This window comes from Arachis ipaensis, chromosome B10 (assembly GCF_059453495.1).
Source record: "Arachis ipaensis isolate K30076 ecotype BB chromosome B10, ASM5945349v1, whole genome shotgun sequence".
In the NCBI taxonomy this organism is placed as follows: Eukaryota; Viridiplantae; Streptophyta; class Magnoliopsida; order Fabales; family Fabaceae; genus Arachis; species Arachis ipaensis.
Window position 1 is genome coordinate 12501532 of NC_142435.1, and position 21322 is coordinate 12522853.

General features: G+C 33.0%; 1 protein-coding gene across 1 annotated transcript; it reads right to left on the reverse strand.

The window, feature by feature from the left end:
• Positions 1-2791: 2791 nt before the first annotated feature.
• Positions 2792-7301, reverse strand: LOC107623983 (protein JASON). Its single transcript, XM_016326400.3, has 8 exons — positions 6959-7301; positions 6409-6457; positions 6195-6274; positions 4713-4918; positions 3797-3879; positions 3281-3681; positions 3105-3187; positions 2792-3019 (listed from the first exon to the last, which is right to left on the reverse strand). Exons 1-8 carry the CDS (start codon positions 7118-7120, stop codon positions 2911-2913), a joined length of 1173 nt encoding a protein of 390 aa, XP_016181886.1. The 5' UTR covers positions 7121-7301; the 3' UTR covers positions 2792-2910.
• Between the last annotated feature and the right edge of the window lie 14021 nt (positions 7302-21322).

The following is a 21322-nucleotide window of genomic DNA, read 5'->3' on the forward strand; positions in this document are numbered from 1 at the left end:
TCTTTAATTCTTTTTAATTATTTTATATAAATATTTTAATCTGATAAAATCATAACTTCCAATAATTTAATGGTATAAATTAACTTTTTTTTTTACCAAGAGTGACTAAACAATCTTAGAAGGGTCCAATCCCATATATATTATACATCAAGTTTGAACTAAGGCTGATAAACTTTAACAAAGACTGTAATTTTCGAAAAAGTCAGTGTGATTTTTTTTAGGCTTAGAGTGATTAATATCAGAGCATACTTTAATTTTTGCTCTCTTTTAAGTTTTAGTAGATATTTGTACGTAAATATCAATAACTATTTATAACTATCTTTTTATTCGAATTTTAAGAAAAAACGAATAGAATTTATATGATTTATTGATAGATTGAACTCCAATTTAAAAACATTTGTTGGTATCAATTAAAAGTAAATTTTAGGATTATATAATTTGTATAAAAATATTAATAATTAAAAATATTTGTTTAAAGATATTAAAATATAACTAACATAGCTTAGTGATAAAAATTTATGACTTCATAGTTGAAAACAAAGACTTATATCATTCTTTTATTTTGTTTTTTTTATATAATAATTTAAAATATAACTATAAATAATTAGTCTTTTATTTATTAAACTATATCATTTAATATATTAAGAAACACTTATAAAGAATATTTATTATTGCACAATTTTACAATTCCAACATTAATTATTCAGTTAAAAGTTATATATGATTTTAATTAATTTATAATATTTTTATTATAATTTTATAAATTTCTTGAGTTATATAATTTTAGAAAAGTACTCAATATTTTTTACACAAATAATTTGCATCGTCAATACTATTTAACTAATTTTTTAGTTAAATCATTGAATTCAATTTGTACGGTACAACTAATATTTATATGTTTTTTTTGACAAACATCGAATATATATTTGTCTACTATATATCAATTTAATATAAGTATATAATGTTACAATTTAATAAATGTATACGGTAATGTAAGTATTAAAAAAAATGATATTTATAATGTTTGACGCTAATTTGTATCATCTTAAACTTTTTGATAAACAACCAAGTTATATTAATTTGTTTTTTTTTGTTAAACATAGTGAATTTTGATATTCCAAAATGGTCACATAAATTAAAAATGCATGATTGATTCATTAATGATTGTGCTAACTGAGCAATGGGTTTTTTATAAAATATAAATATAAAAATAAATTACAAATGTAGTCATTTGAAATTACATGATTGATGGTATATAATTCAAATCACACCGAGATTACGGAAGCTAATAGAATGCAAGTATAAGTGAGTGTCTGAAATAAATTTTTTATTTATTTTCTTTATTTTTCTTTTATTTTTAATTTATTTTGTTATTTTTCTTTTTTTTCAAGTATTTTAATTTTTTTAAAACTTCAATTTTATTTGCTTTTTTATTTAAAGTTCTCGTTTGTTTTTCAACTTTCCATTTGTTTTACTTCCATATCGTTACGTTATTTTATTTTAATTTTTTTTCCTTCAAGTTTTTTATTTCCAAGTTTTACCTCCTTTCCATTTTAAACTTCATTTTCTTGTACGTCATTTATTACGATTACGCTTTTATTTACTAAAATTTGTCACAAGTATTTTGACACATTTTGGTTTAATATAAATACTAAATAATTATCTAGTCGAGCTCACTTTTTTAAAAAGAGTTGTATCTACTCTTCAAATTGAGATCTTAATACAAGCTTAATTTTAACATTATGTTGAGATTAACAAAACTTAAATGAAACAATCTTATAAGATGTATATATATTATTAAGCTAATTTAAGTTTGACTTATAAAGTTTAACGCAAAAATTTAAGGAGATTGGATCCTCTCAATTTTGAGTTAATAGACAAAATCGTCCCTGAAAGATACCTCGATCTCCATTTTAGTTCTCGAAAGACAAAATTAATCAAAATCATCTTGTGACATGTGTATTAACCCACTATGTTATCATGCCACGTGGCACTTAACGTGACACGTTATCATCCCAACTGACGGAAGGACTAACGTGACCAAATCGTGTATCTTTCGGTGACGATTTCGATTAATTTTGTCTTTCGAGGACCAAAATAGAGATCAGAGTATCTTTCAATGACGATTTTGACTATTAACTCTCAATTTTTTTCCTCAATTGTTTAATAAAATGTGATCTCTCATAATATCTTCTCTCACATGGTTTTTTTTATCCCACTTAAAGAGTGTAAGGTGAGAAGTCACACTTAAACAAATAATTGAAAAAAAAAGAAATTGAGAAGATCCATTTCTATTCAAGAGTATTGATTAATCCAAAATAATTTTAACTTTATTTTTTGTTATTTATTTGTCGTCAACTATAAACTTATTTTCTAATATTTTTGTATTCTATTTTTTACAAAGTTACGTTATTTTATTAATTTTAGATTTCTTAAATTTCCTTGTTTGATTAAACATCTATTAGTATTTTAATAAATTTGATTTCTATGCCACCATTAGCAAATTCCAAATATCCATTATATAGCAATAATTCTCATGACTTATGTACAATGCAAGCAGAGGAGGCACACTGCTTGACAATTTCATGTTACTATGAAAAGGTTATGCTATGTGTACACTAAAATCAGCCATCAAAGTCGACCACTAATATAAAATACATGCTGGAATACAAATACACATTAAAAATAAATTAAACTACACATGTATTTATACACAAATACATTGGTAGCTGATTTTAATGGCTGATTTTAATGGCTGATTTTAGTGTACAAATAGCATTTCTCATAAAAATTTGTATAACCAATTGCTTGTTCCAACCAATCAACATGTTGAACCAGGTATATTCAGTTTCCATTCCTCAAATGCCAAACACAAGAATAGAACACTATTTGATTGACAACTCTAAATGATTAGAATGACACAACGGATTGGGGATGCGGTGATGACTGAAACTGAGACACTGCTGTGTCATTTTCTTCATTCTCATTAAAAGCAATTGGTTTTCCACAAAAATCCTTCCTGCAAATCCAAATAACATTATAATCAACTATTAACTACATAAGAAAACACTTTGACGTTAGCATAACTAACTGAATAAGCATACCTTTGAGATATGGAACTCTCTTCAGACAACGCTTTCTCCAACCTTTCTTCAAATGGCATTGCATGCCAGTTCACTTTCTGATCCTGAAAAGTGAAAAATCAGCAAAATCAGGAGCAATATCAAGCTTTAAAACTCAAATTGGAAAAAGAAAAAAATGTTGATAATATAAGTCATACTTCCTTGTACTTATTGGTTGAGTTTGGTATCCCATTACCATCCCACCACTTAGGAGGAGGAAAATGAGATTCCTCGTCTTCGTTCCAATGCGCAGCAACCATTCCAATGATAGGCCTATCAGATGGAGCTTTGCGAGTATGACTATTCGCCATTTCCATTCTCTTGTTTCTCTCCTCTAGAATTACTGACGCCGGCTTCAGCCATGAAGACAAGCTTTCTTCCACCTTTGATTCATTTTCATTCAAGACTTTCTTTGATTTTTCATTCTCTGCCTGCTTGGGATACCGAAATTGCGACTGAGCTGTCTCAAAGACAGTTTCTGGTGTTTGCATTTCATCAGGTAGCTTCAAAGGGATGGGATAAGGTGATAATTTATATTCACCCTCCTTATTTGGGGGTTCTGTTTTCATCATATGCCATACACCACAATCAAATGTATCATAGGTTGATGATTCAGTTTCACATTCAAAATGTAGACTTGTTTCACATTCAAGAAGTTGTTTTCTTAGTCATACCTGAAGCATGAAGGTTCCCTGTCTTACTTCCTTCACTAGAGTCAAGAGAGTCACGTCTAGTATTTTGTGTATTGGAGATACAGCTGCAAAAGAAAGGAAATTAGCTTTCGAGAAAAATCTTGGAGTGTGTTTTCAATAGAGCATTCTAAAATTTTGAAGAATTTAAAATGATATGTAACTAAATTGCCATAATTCAATTACATGTAATTTTGGCAACACCTTTGTTGAAAACCTTCAACCTTTTAAATTTGAAAAATAAAAATAAAAAAGTGTGATTAAATTAAAAATGTTACCAGTTAATATAAAAGTATGATCTTAATTTAAACTATACTTTTTAAGTGTTGTCATAGCCAGCATATTCATAGTTATCATAAGATTCACCATTTTCAAATATCTCGTATATACGCACAAGAAGAGAAGATGAAATCCTATATATATATATATATATATATTGCCAAATTTGAGAGCAAATTATTTCCTTTTTACTATCAATCAAGTTTTAAAAGAAGAAAACAAGGAAGGAAATTGGAGAAATTCCCTATCTTATGGGGTATTCTAAATTCTTTGTTGTGAACTAAACAAAAGACCCCACAAAAGTGCTTGTGATTTGTAAAATTCATTTTATTAATATCAAAACAAATCATTTCTAATTAAAGGATTTAAAATGCTCTTAAAAAATGCATTCTCTTTTTAAATTCTTTATCCGAATACACTCTTAATTTTGGAAATCAAATGTATAATTTCGACATTCAGAGCAAATCCTTTACTACATAGTAAATGTAAAGTAAGCTCCTGCTGTTCTCAAGATTAACAAACGGAATATCGATCTCCTATGAAATAGACAAAAATGTGGTTATTCCACATTCACTATAAGACGTGAGCATAAAAAAATTCAAAATATAAATAGATGAACAACCTGCTTGGTGTTTGTTCTAAAGAATCTGTTCTTTTCCTCCAATCTTCAGAACATTTCTTGGGAGTTGGGGGATTGAATGGTTGATTATCTAGCCGAACTTTATCGGCTGACGTGTTGGGACGCCAAGAATGAAACCTTGAAGGCTCAGAATCTTTGCCACAGGAAGGTGATACTTTCAGCTTCTCAGATGCTTTGAGAAACATGGCCTGTCGAAAAAGGGTTCATGTAATTATACGAAAGATATTTCATCTACAAGCACCAATCTTAAGAGAGAGCAAAAAATTAAATAGCGTTCTCAGTGTTTTTCAAAATTTATACAAGTAGTAATGAGAACACAAACTTCAATCATTATAAAAGAAGAAACTTAAAAAAAATATGAATTTGGAAGATTCAAAAGTGAATTTAATGAGAAATCTATCAATTTTTTTTTTCACCACTTAGGTAATAGATGACCTCCTTCTTGAGAGTTGATACTACCAAGGTTTCTATGCCCAAGACTGCATATACTTGACTATCACGACAAATGTGATAAGTATGCAATGAACTAGCTTACGTGCTATCTACAAATTTGTTAGCTAGTAGAACAAGGCTTACGCGCTATTGTAGAAAAATTTATCCCCCCAAAAAAAAGTAGAAAAACATTAACATCAGAAAATCTACAATTGAGAAAGGTTTGGGGTTGGATTTCTAACAATATTGCAGTTCTTTCCATTCATTATATCTTAAAATATTAAACACTTCATAGAAATTGCAGTTGCTAGAATTAGAAATGACAAAAGGCTCAAATGTGATAGAGGTCGTTATCTTGAAAGACCATTTTCATATGTGCCACTATTGCAAGTCCTACATCTGCCAAGGATACTTCTCTAGAATGTTTATAAATGAGGAACATCCCCCACTTCTTGAGCTAGCTTTTGGAGTGAGCGAGGCCTAATCAGCTATGATACCACCATTTATGGTGATCTCAAACTATACAGGTTACCCTGCTAAACTATGAGTCAACAACGGTAGATTCCAAGGTGGTGATTCCAAGAGTTCTGGAATCTAAGTTCCTCCCCCTGTAAACAGAGACTACAATCAATTTTTGTTTTTAAATTTATTCTTTTTTATTAAAAAAAAAAAAAGAAGCAACAGCAAGCTTGAAGTCCTAATTGTGGCTATTGTCAATTCTTTTCAAATATGAGACTAACTGCTACTAGTTGTTTCCCACATTTAGTTTTTCACTAATAATTTCATCTATGAAACATGCTCTCCATTGTCCAGAAAGTAGAAATAACTCTAATTGCAAGCTTAGTAGAAAGAAAAAGCATACACCAGCTAACAGCTTCAGCGACTTATCTTGAAGCATTTCCTATTGTATGAAAAATAAACTACATGCCAATATATATATTCCTTATTCCATAATCCATACTGCTAAACATGTAAGAACTGTCATAGAACAACCATTGCATTTAGAATAATAAAAACAACAAAAATGCACACCTCATCCTTATGTCCCTTCTCATGAATCTGAGATCCTGTACCAAAACTCTTCCCCTCATTGCAAGCAGATTCTTCTCTCACTTTTCAAAAAATTAAGAGCACACATGGAAATAAGAGGCCATATGTTCATATTGGTAAACATCAATGCAACAAAATAGAATAATTAAAAGCCATAAAAGTATCATTAAAAAACAGAAACAAAAGAATTAGTTACCTTCAGAGAGAAACAAAGTAGACAGCCGATTTCGAGAGACCACAGCATCCTGGTTTACACACAACAAAATTAGAACCTTGATCAAAAGCAAAATTAAAAGGGTTAATGCTTACTTTGGTCCGGTGTTAACGAGTCCAAATAGTTCCTATGAATAAAAAACATTAGTCAACTTGATCCCTTGATCATTTTGACTCATTTAACCTGCTACAAGTATTAACCCAGCATTAAAATTGATTAATATCTGAACACTCGCTAACCTTTTTTCTAAAGTATCTTATCAGATAAAAAAAAAAGAACAAAAATGCTAATATGCATAGCACACCCAACAACAAAATTCATAGAAAATCAAACAGCTTTACCAAACAACTCTGACAAATTAATCATTCAAATTTCAGCTTAAGTATGTCAACAATTTTCAACAATTTGCAAATCCTCCAACAACAATAAGATATTGCTCAAACAAATTCCAATACATTCATAACAATTAACAATATAGAAGACAAAAATAAGTGCTTTTTTTTTAATTAAAAAAAAAGTTAGGACTGGTTACGTTGGTTTTGGACTGACGAGAAAGCGCTGCGGTGGTGGCGGTGGTGGCATTAGTGGGAAGGTGACGGTTGTCACGGCCTCTAAAGCAAGAAAAGAAGCTACCCATGGTGGCGCGGTAGAAGGATCGGAACACGAACCTCAGAATCAGACCTAACCAGCGCATATCATTCAGAAGAACCAGTAATTATAACGTTCCTTTTCTCTATTTTTTCTAATTATTTAAAAAAAATAGAGTGTAAATTGATAAGGAAGGAAGCAAGAGAGTGTGTGAGAGAGAGAAGGGAAGAGTAAGGAGTGGATTTTGAAATTTGAACTAACAGTGAAGTATGATGAGGAAGGAGGGAGAGGGAAGGAATGGAATTCATATTTCAGGGACACGCTTGGGGTATCTTTTTCCTACGCGCGGATCATTGTTACGTTGGAACGCGCTCATATGTCATGACACGTAGCAGTTTTTGGAGAGTAGGTGGCTGGCTAGGTGGGTTCAAATTAGCGAAGGCGCGTTGCTAACATTGGATCGATGATTGTGACCGAGACCGAGATCCCTGTCTTAACGCGAATGTTTTCAACTCGAAAATAGGCATTTACTCGTGCAGCCTGGATACAAGTTTTTTTGTCTTACAAGTTATATAAGTTAGTCCAAATTCAATAAAAAATATATGTACTACACTCTTTTACAATCGAGTGTAAACATACGCGTCTTACTCAATCATTTTGTCTTTTCAAAACGCACTTATTATAAAAGACTCTTTCTCTTCTTCCTCAATCAATATCTAAACCGTCGATATTCAAATCACATTCAAAACCAACTACAATTCTGAAGAAACCTTCCAACTCCTCGCAAAAAGTAGAAGAAATTAAGAAGAAAATATACAAATCTCCATAAAAAATCACCAAAAAGAACGAACTAACATTATTCAAGGTACTCTTTTACTGTTCTTCTAGGTTTTTCACATTTCTGTTTCTGATTTTGAAATCGAAACACTATATCATCCGTATTTCTCTCTATGTTTCACTGTTCTTGGTTTAGATCTCATATTACTGTTCTGATGAAACTGTTCTTCTAGCGAATGCTTTAACGTGTGTTTTGATCTGTTTTGGTACATGTTTTGTGCATGTTTACATGTTTTTTAAGTAGGTTTGTATACTCTATATTGTGCATGTTTACATGAAAGACTCTTCCTCTTCTAAATGATTTTTGGGTGTATATGGCAGATTTTTTGGTGTATATGTCGGACTTGGAATGCGACTATTGCTTCTAGTGGCATTTTGAACTTAACTATCTTTCTGAACTGATATAATGTCATGTAATCGAAAAAAATATAGAGGTGTATGGGACTGCTATATATATTAGAATTGTTGAAGTCTAACTGGTACTGTTTTAATTGTGCTTGACCTTGTAGTGTCATTTTATGCATGTTTGGTTGAGTTGGATATGATTTTCAACTCATTTAATTTCGTTTAATTAAAAAAACAAAATGTTTATAGGATTGGATTTGGATGTATGTGGTTGATATTTGGGTGTATGTCTCTGATATTTGGGTGTATTTTTTATCTATTGACAGTATCTCTTTTTCATTGCAGTAAAAATGGCAACCAAGAACCAAAGTGAAAAAAAAAAATACAATGTAAGCATAAATATATGTCTTAGAACAAGTCAATTTTTCCTAATACAAATATATGTTATTTAAATGATTCTAATTTTGCTTTTTTTTTTACAGCAAACCAAAGACTTGAAGTGTGCCACCAGATTATTGAGTGAAAATTTTGAAAATATGAGTGAGGCAAAGAAAGTGATTGTTCGAAAATTAGGTTTTGGTGGACTGATACACATCCCACCAATGAGGGTGCATCACAAACTATTAAAGGAGTTGGCTAACTCCTTTAAATTGGGAAAAAACACACTCAAAACAAGCTATGGTTCCTTCAAAGTTAAACCCAGCACAATAGGCGCTGCCCTTGGCCTCAATGCATCAGGTAACTCATTATAGAAAACCTCTATAGTTCCATTCTTTGTAATATCTTATTCTAATATCATGTAATCAAGAAATAAATATAGGTGTATATGAGTGATATTTGGGTGTATTTCAAGTGATTTGGATGAGTGATATTTTGGTGTATTTCAAGTGATTTGGAGTGTAAATTGTTTTCTTTTTGGTAGGAGATCTATTTCCTGATAAAGTGAGTTATAAAGAACTTTCTGAAGAGAACAAACTCATTTTTAGAAGGTTCCAAGGGAAGACTCTAAAGAGTCTGACTAATGAGAGATGATGAGTATTGGTGTTGAAAATGAACAAGATCGCCTGATGTTCAAGAGGATTTTCATCCTCTATATTCAGATGGTGTTCTTGTTGCCAACAATAATAAGATGGACAAAATAACGGAGGACAACTGGGGAGCCTATGTGCTGAATTTCATCATCAAAGGCATAACTAATTACCGTCTGAAAAAGAAAAAATCAATCAACGACTGCCTCTTTGCCTTGATGATAGTCTATTTTCATCTGGAAAAAAACAAAGACAAGATAGGAGAAGAAAAACCTGGACTGCCTTGGGTTTCCAACTGGAATAGAGAGCAGTTGGTTGAAAGGATGAGAGCAGAAATAGATGGACATATGGTAAGTGAACAGAATACCTTCTCTAATTTGGGTATATCTTATTTACGTAGATGTTGTAAACTAACATTTCTACTGTTTCAGAAAATCGTAAAGATGGCAGAAACAAAAAAGAAATTGAAACAAATGAAGAAAATATAAAAGAAAGAAAAAAACAAAAAAAACAAAAAAAAAAAAACAAGGCAAGTTCATCATCATCTGAGAGTGATACATCTGAAACTGAAGTTGATTCTTCCTCTGAGTCTGAGTCTGAAGAAAACTCAGAGGAACCAAAAAGGAAATAACCCACCAAAACGGTCAAAAAGTAAGTAATATTTTTAGATGTATTTTGTCACTTTTAGGGTGTTTTTTACTAATGATTATTTGCCTTGCAGAATGGAATCCAAAAAAAAGGAAGCAGATTCTGGAGGATTCCAATTCAAAAACTGAATCGAATGATGAGTAAGATTCTGAAATTATCATCGCTTTCTTTTTTATTTATTTTCAAAATTTGATGTATTAACAGAGTGTTTCTCATTAACTTTCAGAAGTGAAGAATCATCACCGATAAAAACAAAGAAAAAAATTCAGACTACACCCAAAAAGTAAGCACTGCTTTGGATAGTATTTTATCATCAATTTTATTTTATTTTTCTGATTCATACTTTTTTTTTTCAGGGCACAATCCAAAAAGAGAAAGCACGTTGTTGAGGATTCGTCTCCTGAACAAACTCAGTCCTATGATGGGTAAGATACTTTGTAAAGATATATTACTGTTTATCATCAAAATTATATTTGTTAACATGTTCTTTTATGCATGTACTGTCAGATCTGAACATGGAACTAAAATATTAGAAGAATTCTTAAGAGAATCAAAAAATAAGAAAACCAATGAAAAAGCTGCTGCACAGAGGTTTGTTATATTTGGGTGTATATTACCGATTTTAAGGTGTTTTAGTTGTTGATAATTATTTTTGGTTTTCCAGGAAGAAGGGAGCTAAACTGGGATCGACAGAAGGTCACTATGACTCATCCAAAATGTAAGAACCTTTATTTGATAAAATCTTGTTATCCTGATTTAACTGTATAGTATTTTTACTGAATGATGTTTATTCTATGCTTAGAATGTCCGATGTGAACTTAGGAAGTGAGAATGATCCTTTGTCTCAAGGACAAACAGATCAAAGCAACATAAACAAACCGACGGAGAGCATATAATTTCTGTTTCTAATACTGGTTGCTTTTATCCTTTTTTACCTTCTGCTTCTAATTCTATAATTATTTTTTTAGAAAAAAAAGCCTTTTAATGTTTTAATCAGGAAAAAAAAGGCAGAAAAAAAAGCAAAAACTGCAACTACGTAAGTTCTCAAAAAACAAAGACTGTGTTTCTTTTCAATGCTTCAGGTGTATTTTGACTTTATTTGGGTGTATTTCAGGTTAAGTCTGGTAGAAGAATAAGCCAATGACCCAGCTCGACAGAACATGATGGTTGTGCGGATGGAGACACATTCACAACCTAAAGCGCTTTCAATGTGAGTTTTACAACTAAGTTTCAACCTCATAATCATGAATTTTAACGAGCTTTCTTAACTTTTTATTTTTGTCTTGTTTAGAGTTCCGATTCAAGTTTATGTCCATCTGTCCCAGACAACCCCTGTGCCAGCAATTGAACCATCCCCCGCAAAGTCTCCGAGAGAGAAAATTAGTGAAGAAAGAACAAAAAGGTAAGAAATAATATTCGGGTGTGTTGGATTATTATTTGGGTGTATATTTTCCTTATTTCGTATTTAGGTGTATTTGATTATTATTTGGGTGTATATTTTCCTTATTTGGGTGTATATCTTCACGATTAATCTGTACCTGGTTTTTTTTATAATATGATTCATTTTATCTAACCTTGCAGCACTCCACAACCCCCGAAACCTGATGAAAGCACACCCACGGTTCCACCAGCTCCATCTAAAATGTAAGTTCAGCACAATAGAATTTAGTTTTCAATATCATTCGTCTATTCTTATTCTTATAGTACGTTATATGTCAACACGAAGTAATCTAGCCCCCAGAAGACGCTGCTGCATTGATGATGATGGCCCGGACAGCATCCTACATACCTAAAGAAGGTCTGATGCCATCATTCAGTCTTGACTTGACTGATTCAAGCCAAGAAGAAGCACCGACGCAAGAGGGGCAGAAGGCAAAAAGTCCTAAAATACCAAAATTAATCGAACAATTAAAGGAACTGGTGGAAAAAATTGCAAACAGTGGGGTGAAGACAGCATTGGATTATGCAGAGGGTAAAAGTCCACCGATTAAAAAGCAGCGTGCCAAAAAAATTCTTGAAAAGTTTGAAACTCCTGTGAAGAACAAGGAAATGTCGGCTGAAATGAAAGAGAAATGCTACGTCTGGGCCACACGTGTGGAGACATACGGAGATGGAAGCACTAATGAGTATGACCCGGTGTGCACCCTCAAAGCCCAAGATCGAGTCATTTTGTCAAAAGTCCACTTTGCATCTCTGAAAGCTGCTACACATATAGAAGCTGAGGTAATATTAGAATAACATTAATGATTTTATCATGGAATGTAACTGCAATTTTAATTGATGTAAATTGATTTGGAATTTTTTTTCTAGATTGTCACTGCCATGTGCCTGATCATAAACCAACAAAACATTAAAAGATTTCAAGAAGAAATATATTGTCTCCCCCTGATATTGTGGTAAGGTGTACTTCAATTAAATTTGGGTGTATTTTTGTAATCTTTTGGGTGTATTATATATTTCATTTGCTGTTTCACAAATGTTGCAGAACATGGCCATTGGAAATCATCCAGATGGGGAATTCTTACAGCCTAAAACCAAAAAGCCATTTAGGATCGAAGACTACCCAATGTTTATACCATTTTTGGACCTCAAAAAATTAGCATCACATCCATATGTAAGTTTTCGTTACTAAAACTTCTTATCACAATTCTTTGCTTATGTGCCAATTAAACTAAAACACTGTTCAATGTGGACATGCTTCAGATTTTTACACCTGTTTGCTATTCAGAGCATTGGTGGATATGGGTGGCTAATGTAAGAAAGAGAAAATTTTATATACTTGACCTATATCACAAGACATGTCCCTCTGAAGCCAGAATGAAGCTAAATAAATTCATTGTAAGTTGTTTCTGTGTTTTGTATTTTAATATTTGGGCGTATTTCTGTTCAAAATAAGATGTAGTTTGTGATTCTTTGGGTGTATTCCTTTATTAAATTTATTCTTCTATTTTGCTTTGTTTTATGTTTGTAGGGATATGTAATTTCGAGAATAAGGGTATATGCTGGGGAGCACCTCTCAGGAAAAAGGATAATGAGATTAAACCACCATACATTAATATCTCAGGCCAAAAAACAAGGTATAAATCTTTCACTCTGAAAATTAATCTTTCCTACATTAATTTGCTAATTTATTTTTTATTTTTCAGCTATGATTGTGCTATTTATGAAATGAAATGGCTTGAAATAATTCAGCCTGAAAATATTAAAAGGAAAAAGTATGAGTGGGACAATTGGACTCAGGTAATTGTGTTTAAAACTATATAACTCTCTATTACTTTACCAAATTAACATAGTTGATTAAAAAGAATATTCTTTTAAACTGTAGGAGGAGTGGAGCACTTTAGAGTAGAATTTGCTTCCCGAATTCTATTTCATGAAATGAATATTGACAGAGCTGAAGCCATTAGGGGAAGTGATGCAGTAAGATTATCCAAGCCATCCTCACTGTTGTTGAGTCTATATTGTCAGATAGATTCATATGATATTGACAGTGATTAATCTAAGTGTTATGTATTCTTGGAATAGTTTGAACACATGTTGTAAAGTTTTTAGAATATAATCCAGTTTTATTATAAATTTTTTTCCATAATTAAACTGTCTCTGCTGTATTCAAAAGCTCTAAATTACAGGTTCTAAAAAATGAAGGAAAACAACACCAAACCTACTATACACCCAAAAAATTGAATTTTACACCCAAATAATTTTAATATACACCAAAAATTCTATCTCCTGATGCTGGATGCCTAAAACCCTAAACCTTAAAACCCTAAACACTAAACCCTAAACCCTAAAACCCTAAACCCTAAACCCTAAAACATAAACCCCCTAAACAAAACAATAATTTCTAACATAAACAGCAGCATCTGTAAAATATAAAAAAATTGAATTTTACACCCAAATAGTTTCATTATACATCCAAAATTCTATCCCCTGCTGCTGGATCCCTAAAATCCTAAAACCCTAAACCCTAAAAATCTAAATCTTAAACCCTAAACCTTAAACCCTAAAACCCTAAAATCCTAAACCCTAAATCCCTAAACACTAAACCCCTAAAACCTTAAACCCTAAAAACCTAAACCCTAAAACATAAACCCTAAACCCTAAAAACCTAATCCCTAAATCCTAAACCCCTAAACCCTAAAAACCTAAACCCTAAAAACCTAAACCTTAAACCCTAAACCCTAAACTCCCTAAACCCTAAACCCTAAACAAAACAATAATTTCTAACATAAACAGCAGCATCTGAAAAATATAAAAAATTAAATTTTACACCCAAAAAATTGAAATTTACACCCATATAGTTTCATTATACACCCAACATTCTATCCCCTGCTGCTAGATCCCTAAAACCCTAAACCCTAAACCCCTAAACCCTACAACCCTAAATCCTAAAAACCTAAACCCTAAACCATAAACCCTAAACCCTAAACCCTAAACCATAAAAACTAAACAAAACAATAATTTCTAAACATAAACAGCAGGATCTATAAAATATAAAAGTCAAATGTCAAATACAAGAAAATTCAGAAATACACCCAAAAAACTGAGCGTTACACCAATATCCTGTAACTATACACCCAAAAAACTATCCCCTGCTACTGGTTCCCTGAACTGATAATTCATAACATGTCTGTGATATTGGCTAAAATTTGGTTGTACCACTGATGCAGCATCAAAAAGGTTTAACTGGAAATAATAAACTCACATATTAGCAAAACTATTAACAGGAAAATTAAACTCAATCACCACCTATTTAAAGAACATCACTTTTACCTCGCTTAGAGCTTTCGTTTTCTTCTTCTTTGAGGCATTTGCAATCTGTTTGTCCAACTTTGAACCTGGCCTATTTTTTGGATGTCCTCTTGTTTGAACCCTTAGAGGGCTTTGAAGCTCGTTAACGAATTCCAAGTTGACATCTTCATGAGATAATGAACATGTCCCCTTCCTTTTGGCTTTCAGTTCTTCCATCTCAACCATGACGTTATCGTAGGCACAGTGCAGAATGGCAGTCAGCTCCTCAGATTCTGATGCAAATTCACATATATTTTGCGAACGAAACACCAATTCATCAAACCTCTTGCTTCTTGGCTCCAACAGTGGCTCGCCGTGGCTGCTCTTGATGTGTGTGTGTCGCCTCTTTACCTTCTTGCTCCATCGTTCCAATATATATCTTGGTGATACTTGGGTTACTCGTTCAAAGCTTAACACGCTTAGGGTGTGATGGCACAATATCCCTCTTGACTCGAATAATAAACACTGGCATTTCACTTTGGCTGCTACTGAGTCATAAGTAACCGCAAACTTGTTGAATATTGAGCTGGAAACTTGTTCTCCAACTTCGTATACTGAATAGCCTAGAGCGGAGTTTGTTAATCATGTGATGCAATTCGCCTTCCCTCTGAATTGTGCTTGGACTTTCCTAAACTTTTGGTGAGTGTACACATGTTGAAATTGAGCTTCTATGGAGGATTTTGTTGCATAGGTATGATGGTGTAAAAATCTGCAGCATCGGATTCTCTTTCTCTTTGCTCCCTGCTTCCGAGGCAATTATCGTATTGTTTGACAAATTGGATAAGTGTGATGTTCTGGGTAATGAACTTGTTAAAAAATGAATACATGCTCTCGCTCCTTTGTGTGCTTCTCATCCCAGCCCAGAAGTGGTGATCCAGATAAATTGGAACCCATATATGACGGTCTTCGTACAGATCTGCATAATACACCCAAATCAGACTATATTACACCCAAAAACATGGAATTTACACCTCTGCTGCAAAATTTAAACATCATTACCTGAAAGCCACTTGTTGTCCACAAGACCGTACTTCAGCAGAAAATCATTCCAATTCCTATCAAATGAGTCTTTGGTATGAGAGTTCCAAATAACTTGGCTCATTTCTTGTTCGATTTCTACGTGTCCCTTGTAGCCATTTAATTTTCTAGGAATCTTCTTCGTGATGTGCCAAATACACCAACGGTGAATTGTTGTAGGCCTACAAGCCTCTATAGCCCTTTTCATTGACGCGCATTGATCGGTGAGAATCCCTTTCAGAGCATTTCTTCCCATGCAACGAAGTCAACATTGAAATAACCATTTGAATGATTCAATATCTTCATTTTTCATCAAAGCGCATCCAAGAAGTGTTGATTGACTGTGGTGATTCACCCCGACAAAAGAACCACAAACCAAATTATACCTGAAACAAATTACGAGAAAACAAAATTAAAATCATTACATACACCCAAATAATGATTTTATACACCCAAAAACATCCAATATACACCTCTGCAGCAGATTCATAAAACAACATTAATTTAGCATCATAAACAAGAACAACATATTACCTGTTTGTATTGTAGGTGGTGTCAAATGAAATAACATCTCCGAAATACTCACAGGCAGTTTTGCTCCTTGCATCCGCCCAAAAAGCAAGCTTAATGGACTGATCGACCTCGAGTTCGAGCTCGAAAAAGAAATTTTGATTTTTCTCTTTCATTCTTAATAAGTATTTCACGAATTCTTTTGCATCCTCTTGTTTCGAAACATTCCACACTTCTCTAGTGATGTAATTCCTCACGTCTTTTTCGATAAAATTTAACTCGCGGTGACCCCCGGCTGTTGCAACAAATGATTGAAAAGTTTTGCTAGGTCTGATACCGGCTTCCTCGTTATTCTCTATTGTACGACGCACGGATATGCTTAGTTCCTTGTGCTGTTTGAGCATCTGTGCTTGATCTGGACAGTAAGGATGTGAATGATGCAACACGGCCTTCGAAATGATCCAAACACCAACATCCTTCAATATGTGTATATAAATTCTTGCAGGACAATTTAAACCAGCTGTGGGATTTGTCTTCTCGGTCGGAGATATTTTAGATTTCTATTTTCCCTCTCTGCTACATGTAATCAATTGATTCTTAATTTTGTTTCCCTTCTTATTTGTGCTCCGAACTCAGAGAGAAAAACCTGCAACCTTCGCATAGTCCTTGTAAAATTTTGCAGCATCTTCAAGGGTGTTAAAAGCAAGGTTCTGAAAACCAGACCGGACTGGCCGGTTCGACCGGATTAACCAGAAACCGGTCATGACCGGTACGGTTGACACGCAAAACCGCCTTGCAAAAAACCGGTTTAAAAACTGGTCAAACCGGTGGTTAACCGGTGAACTGGCTGAATCGGTCGGGTTTTTCAAAAGACCGGTTCTCTCAAAAAAAAAAAAAACGTAAAAACCCCACCCCCCCAAAACACCCGACTCTCTCCCTTCTGTCTCACTTTCACATTCCAACCAAATCCCTAATTTGCCTAACCTTTGAGAGAAAACACCGCCGCCACCATCAGCTCCCAGCCACCGCCCCACTAGCCACCGTCAGCCCCCCAGCCACCGTCAGCCCCCGCAGCCGCCGCCACTCTTCTCTTCCTCACCGTCTCTACTCGTCGCGAAGCCCCACCAGCCATCGTCACCCCTAGCCGCCGCCACTCTTGTGTTCACCGTCTCTGTGCTTGTCGTAAAGCCCGCCTCTGTGATCGTTGTCGTTGGCAGTGACAGAGGGTGCCGTCGTTGTCCTCGTTGTCGATCCTCTTCTCCTCTATGTCACGCAAACGGTTACTCAATCCTCTTCAAGCGCATCTCTCCTCCGTGAATCTCTGCCCAGAGCCTCGCCGTGAAATCACTGCTCGGGGCCTCGCTATCGCAAAATGATCTTCTTCCGAGCTTACTCTGTCACTGCCGTTCCTCCTTCGCCATGTCTCTGGTAATAATTAAGCCACTGCTTCTTCAGTTTCAATTTCTAAGATTCTGGCTTCTAAATCGGAATTATGTTCTGAGTTGGATTGCTGCTCATGTGGTTTTGAATTTAGTTTGGAGGTTAAGTTTGGATTGTTTTGGTTAGGTTTTCTGTTTCTAGATTCTCTGGATTTGAATTTTGATTTTGAGTTTTTTGAGTTTTGTTGTTGAATAGATTGAAAGGTTTTTGTTGAAATTTGCTGTAACTCTGAATTTTTTTTTGTTGCTGATGGATTGAAATTTTTAAGTGTAAGTGTAAGTTTGTGATTCTAAGTTTTCTGAGTTTTATTGTTGAATAGATTGAAAGGTGGTTGTTGAAATTTGGTGTAACTCTGAATTTTTTTCGCTGTTGATGGATTAAAATTTTTAAGTGTAAGTTTGTGATTCTAAACTTTTATTGCAATGACCAATTTTTAGTTTTCTGCCTTGCTTCTTCTTTTATTGAAGTTCCTCCCAGATAGTAGCCAGTCGATACTCAGAGAGCAGAGATAAGATCTCTAACTAGCTTTGAGTGTTGGGTTACCTTTTCATGGACATTGTCTAGCTTCCATTGAACTTTAGACACAGATCATTGATTTAAACCAACAGCTTATTCTGTACCAAAGCATTCTCTGAGTTTAAGGATGAATTTTCTTACTAATTATTTTGTTATAATTTAGAAGTTGGTTAAAAAAATTTTATTTTATAAAATTTTAATAATAAAATATGAATAAATTATTATGTCAAATTATAAACTTCTGAATTTTATTAATTAAGAAATTATTGAATTTGTATATTTAAAATTGTATATTGAATTTTTAGTAATGGTATTATATATTTAATAAAACCGGTTCAACCCCGGTTAGACCCGGTTGGACCATTGAACCATTGAACCTGTCACCTGACCGGTTCAATGATCGATCCGGTTCTCACAACCTTGGTTAAAAGTCATTCCAACTTTGGGAACAAACTGGTCATTAACAACACAGAGGGGCTGCAAAATACACCATGTTAAAAACAAGGATATACTATAGAGTTTCTGCACATCATAAAACATAACAATTCAACTAAAATACACCCAAATATTCTTGATCTACACCCAAACTACAACAACTCAACTAAAATATTCAGAAAAGCCATAAACTGTAAATACACCCAAACTTCCCTAAAATACGCACAAATAGTTCTGATCTACACCCGAATGTCTGGTATAAAATGCACAAAATTAATCAAAACTAGTACATTAGATTCAGTTAATAGTCAATGTTCACACATTATTCAGCTAGACAATCATAAACGACTAACTGCATCATATTCAGATTCAATAATTAACTTAAACTAAATCACACCTCAGGAACTTCATTCGATTCAAATTCAAAATCCACTTCGCTCTGGTTCAGCTGACAATCTGAAGTTGAATCATCCATTATCTTCAAAACAATTTCAAAGCTTGATTTCAAAAACCATGAAAATCGAGAAAAAACGAAGCAAGAAAACAGAGAGAAAAACGCACGTAAATGACGAAGGAGAAACCAGTGAGAAACGCACGTAAACAACGAATGAAAAGGCAAAGAGAAACGCACGAACGAGATCGAACAAAGAAGGTAAAAAATTCGAAAAAGGAAATGAAATCCTTTGAAAAAAGAACGTTATAATTTCGCGTGTTAATTGATTTAAAAGTCTGTTAAGGAGGCGTGTGAAACACACATGCCACAAGAGGCGTGTTTGAGCGTAAAGGACTTGTAAGACTTGTAACTGTTAATTGCTTGTATGCCGAGATTATTCGTTACTCGTGTGCGTATAAAATTAGATAAAACTAGTAGCATTTTTTCCGACTAAACTACTATTTCTACTACCTGACAAATTTATTTACGAAATAATAAAATTAAAATTATATTTATAAAAAATCAATTATGTATGATAAAATTATTTAAACTTTTAAAAATTATTTAAAATGTTTAAATTACCTTTTTTTCACTATTATTACTATCATTCTCTCTCTTTTTAAATTATTCTCTCTGATAAATAAAAAAATAATATCCTAAAATAATAATAATAAACCAATAAAAATTAAGAACCCAACACATTTACTATAAATTTACAACATATTGTTATTATATTGGATTCACAAGCACCTATATTCATAATGAACTAGCAAAAAGGTCATAAATTGAGAGGAGAAAGTAAACTTAAAGTGTGAATCCAAATGAGAGGATCGTATTTAGACTTTTTTTTTATTGAAATAAATACAGACAAATTTTTATTTTTTTAAATACACATGGATCAAAACCTTTTTTTAAAGGTGCAGCATCAAATTATGGGAAGCACCCACGAATTAAAAATAGTCTTCACTTTAACGTTGGCGTCCACGAAATGGAACATCCCATAGATGGGTATGTCAATGGCAGCACACACGAATTGGACCATTACAATTCTGACACACACGAAATGAGCTTTTTGGTTTTAATTTAATTAAAACTGGTATTTTAAATAGAAAAAAATAGTTTGTTAAAAAATATCCCCCATTTTAGATGTACTTATCAAACAAAATTAATCCTTAAAGAGCCAAAAACCTTACGACAAAGAAACGATCAATCTTTGACAAACCAACGTTTTAAATTATCAAAATGGTGGTTTAACTAACTTAATTAAACTATAGCATATTTGATGGATCAAAGATTACATAATTTAATTAATTAAGTGCTTGGTTGGGATTACAATTGTTTAGACAATTAATTCTTTATTTGCTCTCTTATTAGTTTTATTTTTTTGGCAATTGGTTCTTCCCACGTAATATCATTAGAAAACGATGTTCTTGTATGTTGTGAATAATAATAAAATTTTAATTCACAATAATCTTGATAGCAATGCCAAAGAAATTATTGTGTAGTTAGTGTTTGCTGTTTTATTATGTATGATATGGTAGGTGAAAATAAAAAACAAATATAAAATATATGTCAATATATATTTTGTTGCTGTTTTTTATTTTTTTTTACTCTTATTAAAACTCTCTCTTCTTTTATTGGGGTCAAGAACTTACTATAACTAACTATAAAAATAATAGCAAACTATATAAAAATAAAATCACATGTGAAAAAAATAAAATTAAAACTGAGATTTCATACCACACAATGTTACATACAAATTTAATAATAAAAATATAGTGATAAAATGATAAAAAAATAACTGGAAGGAATATATGCCGTAGGTGGTTCAGATAGAACATTGTTTTAAAATGGTGGTGGATGGTCAATATTTTCAACAGATGAATTATTACATGAAAATGGTGATAGAGAGCTAATACTTCTAGATGATTACAACTTAGTTGCTGCATTTCGTGTTTGGTACCAATGAATTGGGTCCGATTCGCGTCTGACCCCTTGAGTTTTCCCTCTGCCTCCATTTCGTGGGTACCACCTCTATGGTGGCCGAATTCGTGTTTGCCATACCTGAGAAGCCGATACACAAGATGGATTCCTGCCACTATTTCGTGGGCACTAGCATTGAGATAGAGGCTATTTCCAATTTGTGGGTGCTTCTCATGATTTGGTGCTGCGCATTTTGAAAAAAGATTTTTATCCATGCGTATTTAAGGAAATAATAGTTTTTCTGTATTTATTTCAATAAAAAAGCCATCGTATTTGGAGGAGGAGACAAAGTCATTGTGGATTTTATTGTGGAAGTCCATCTCCC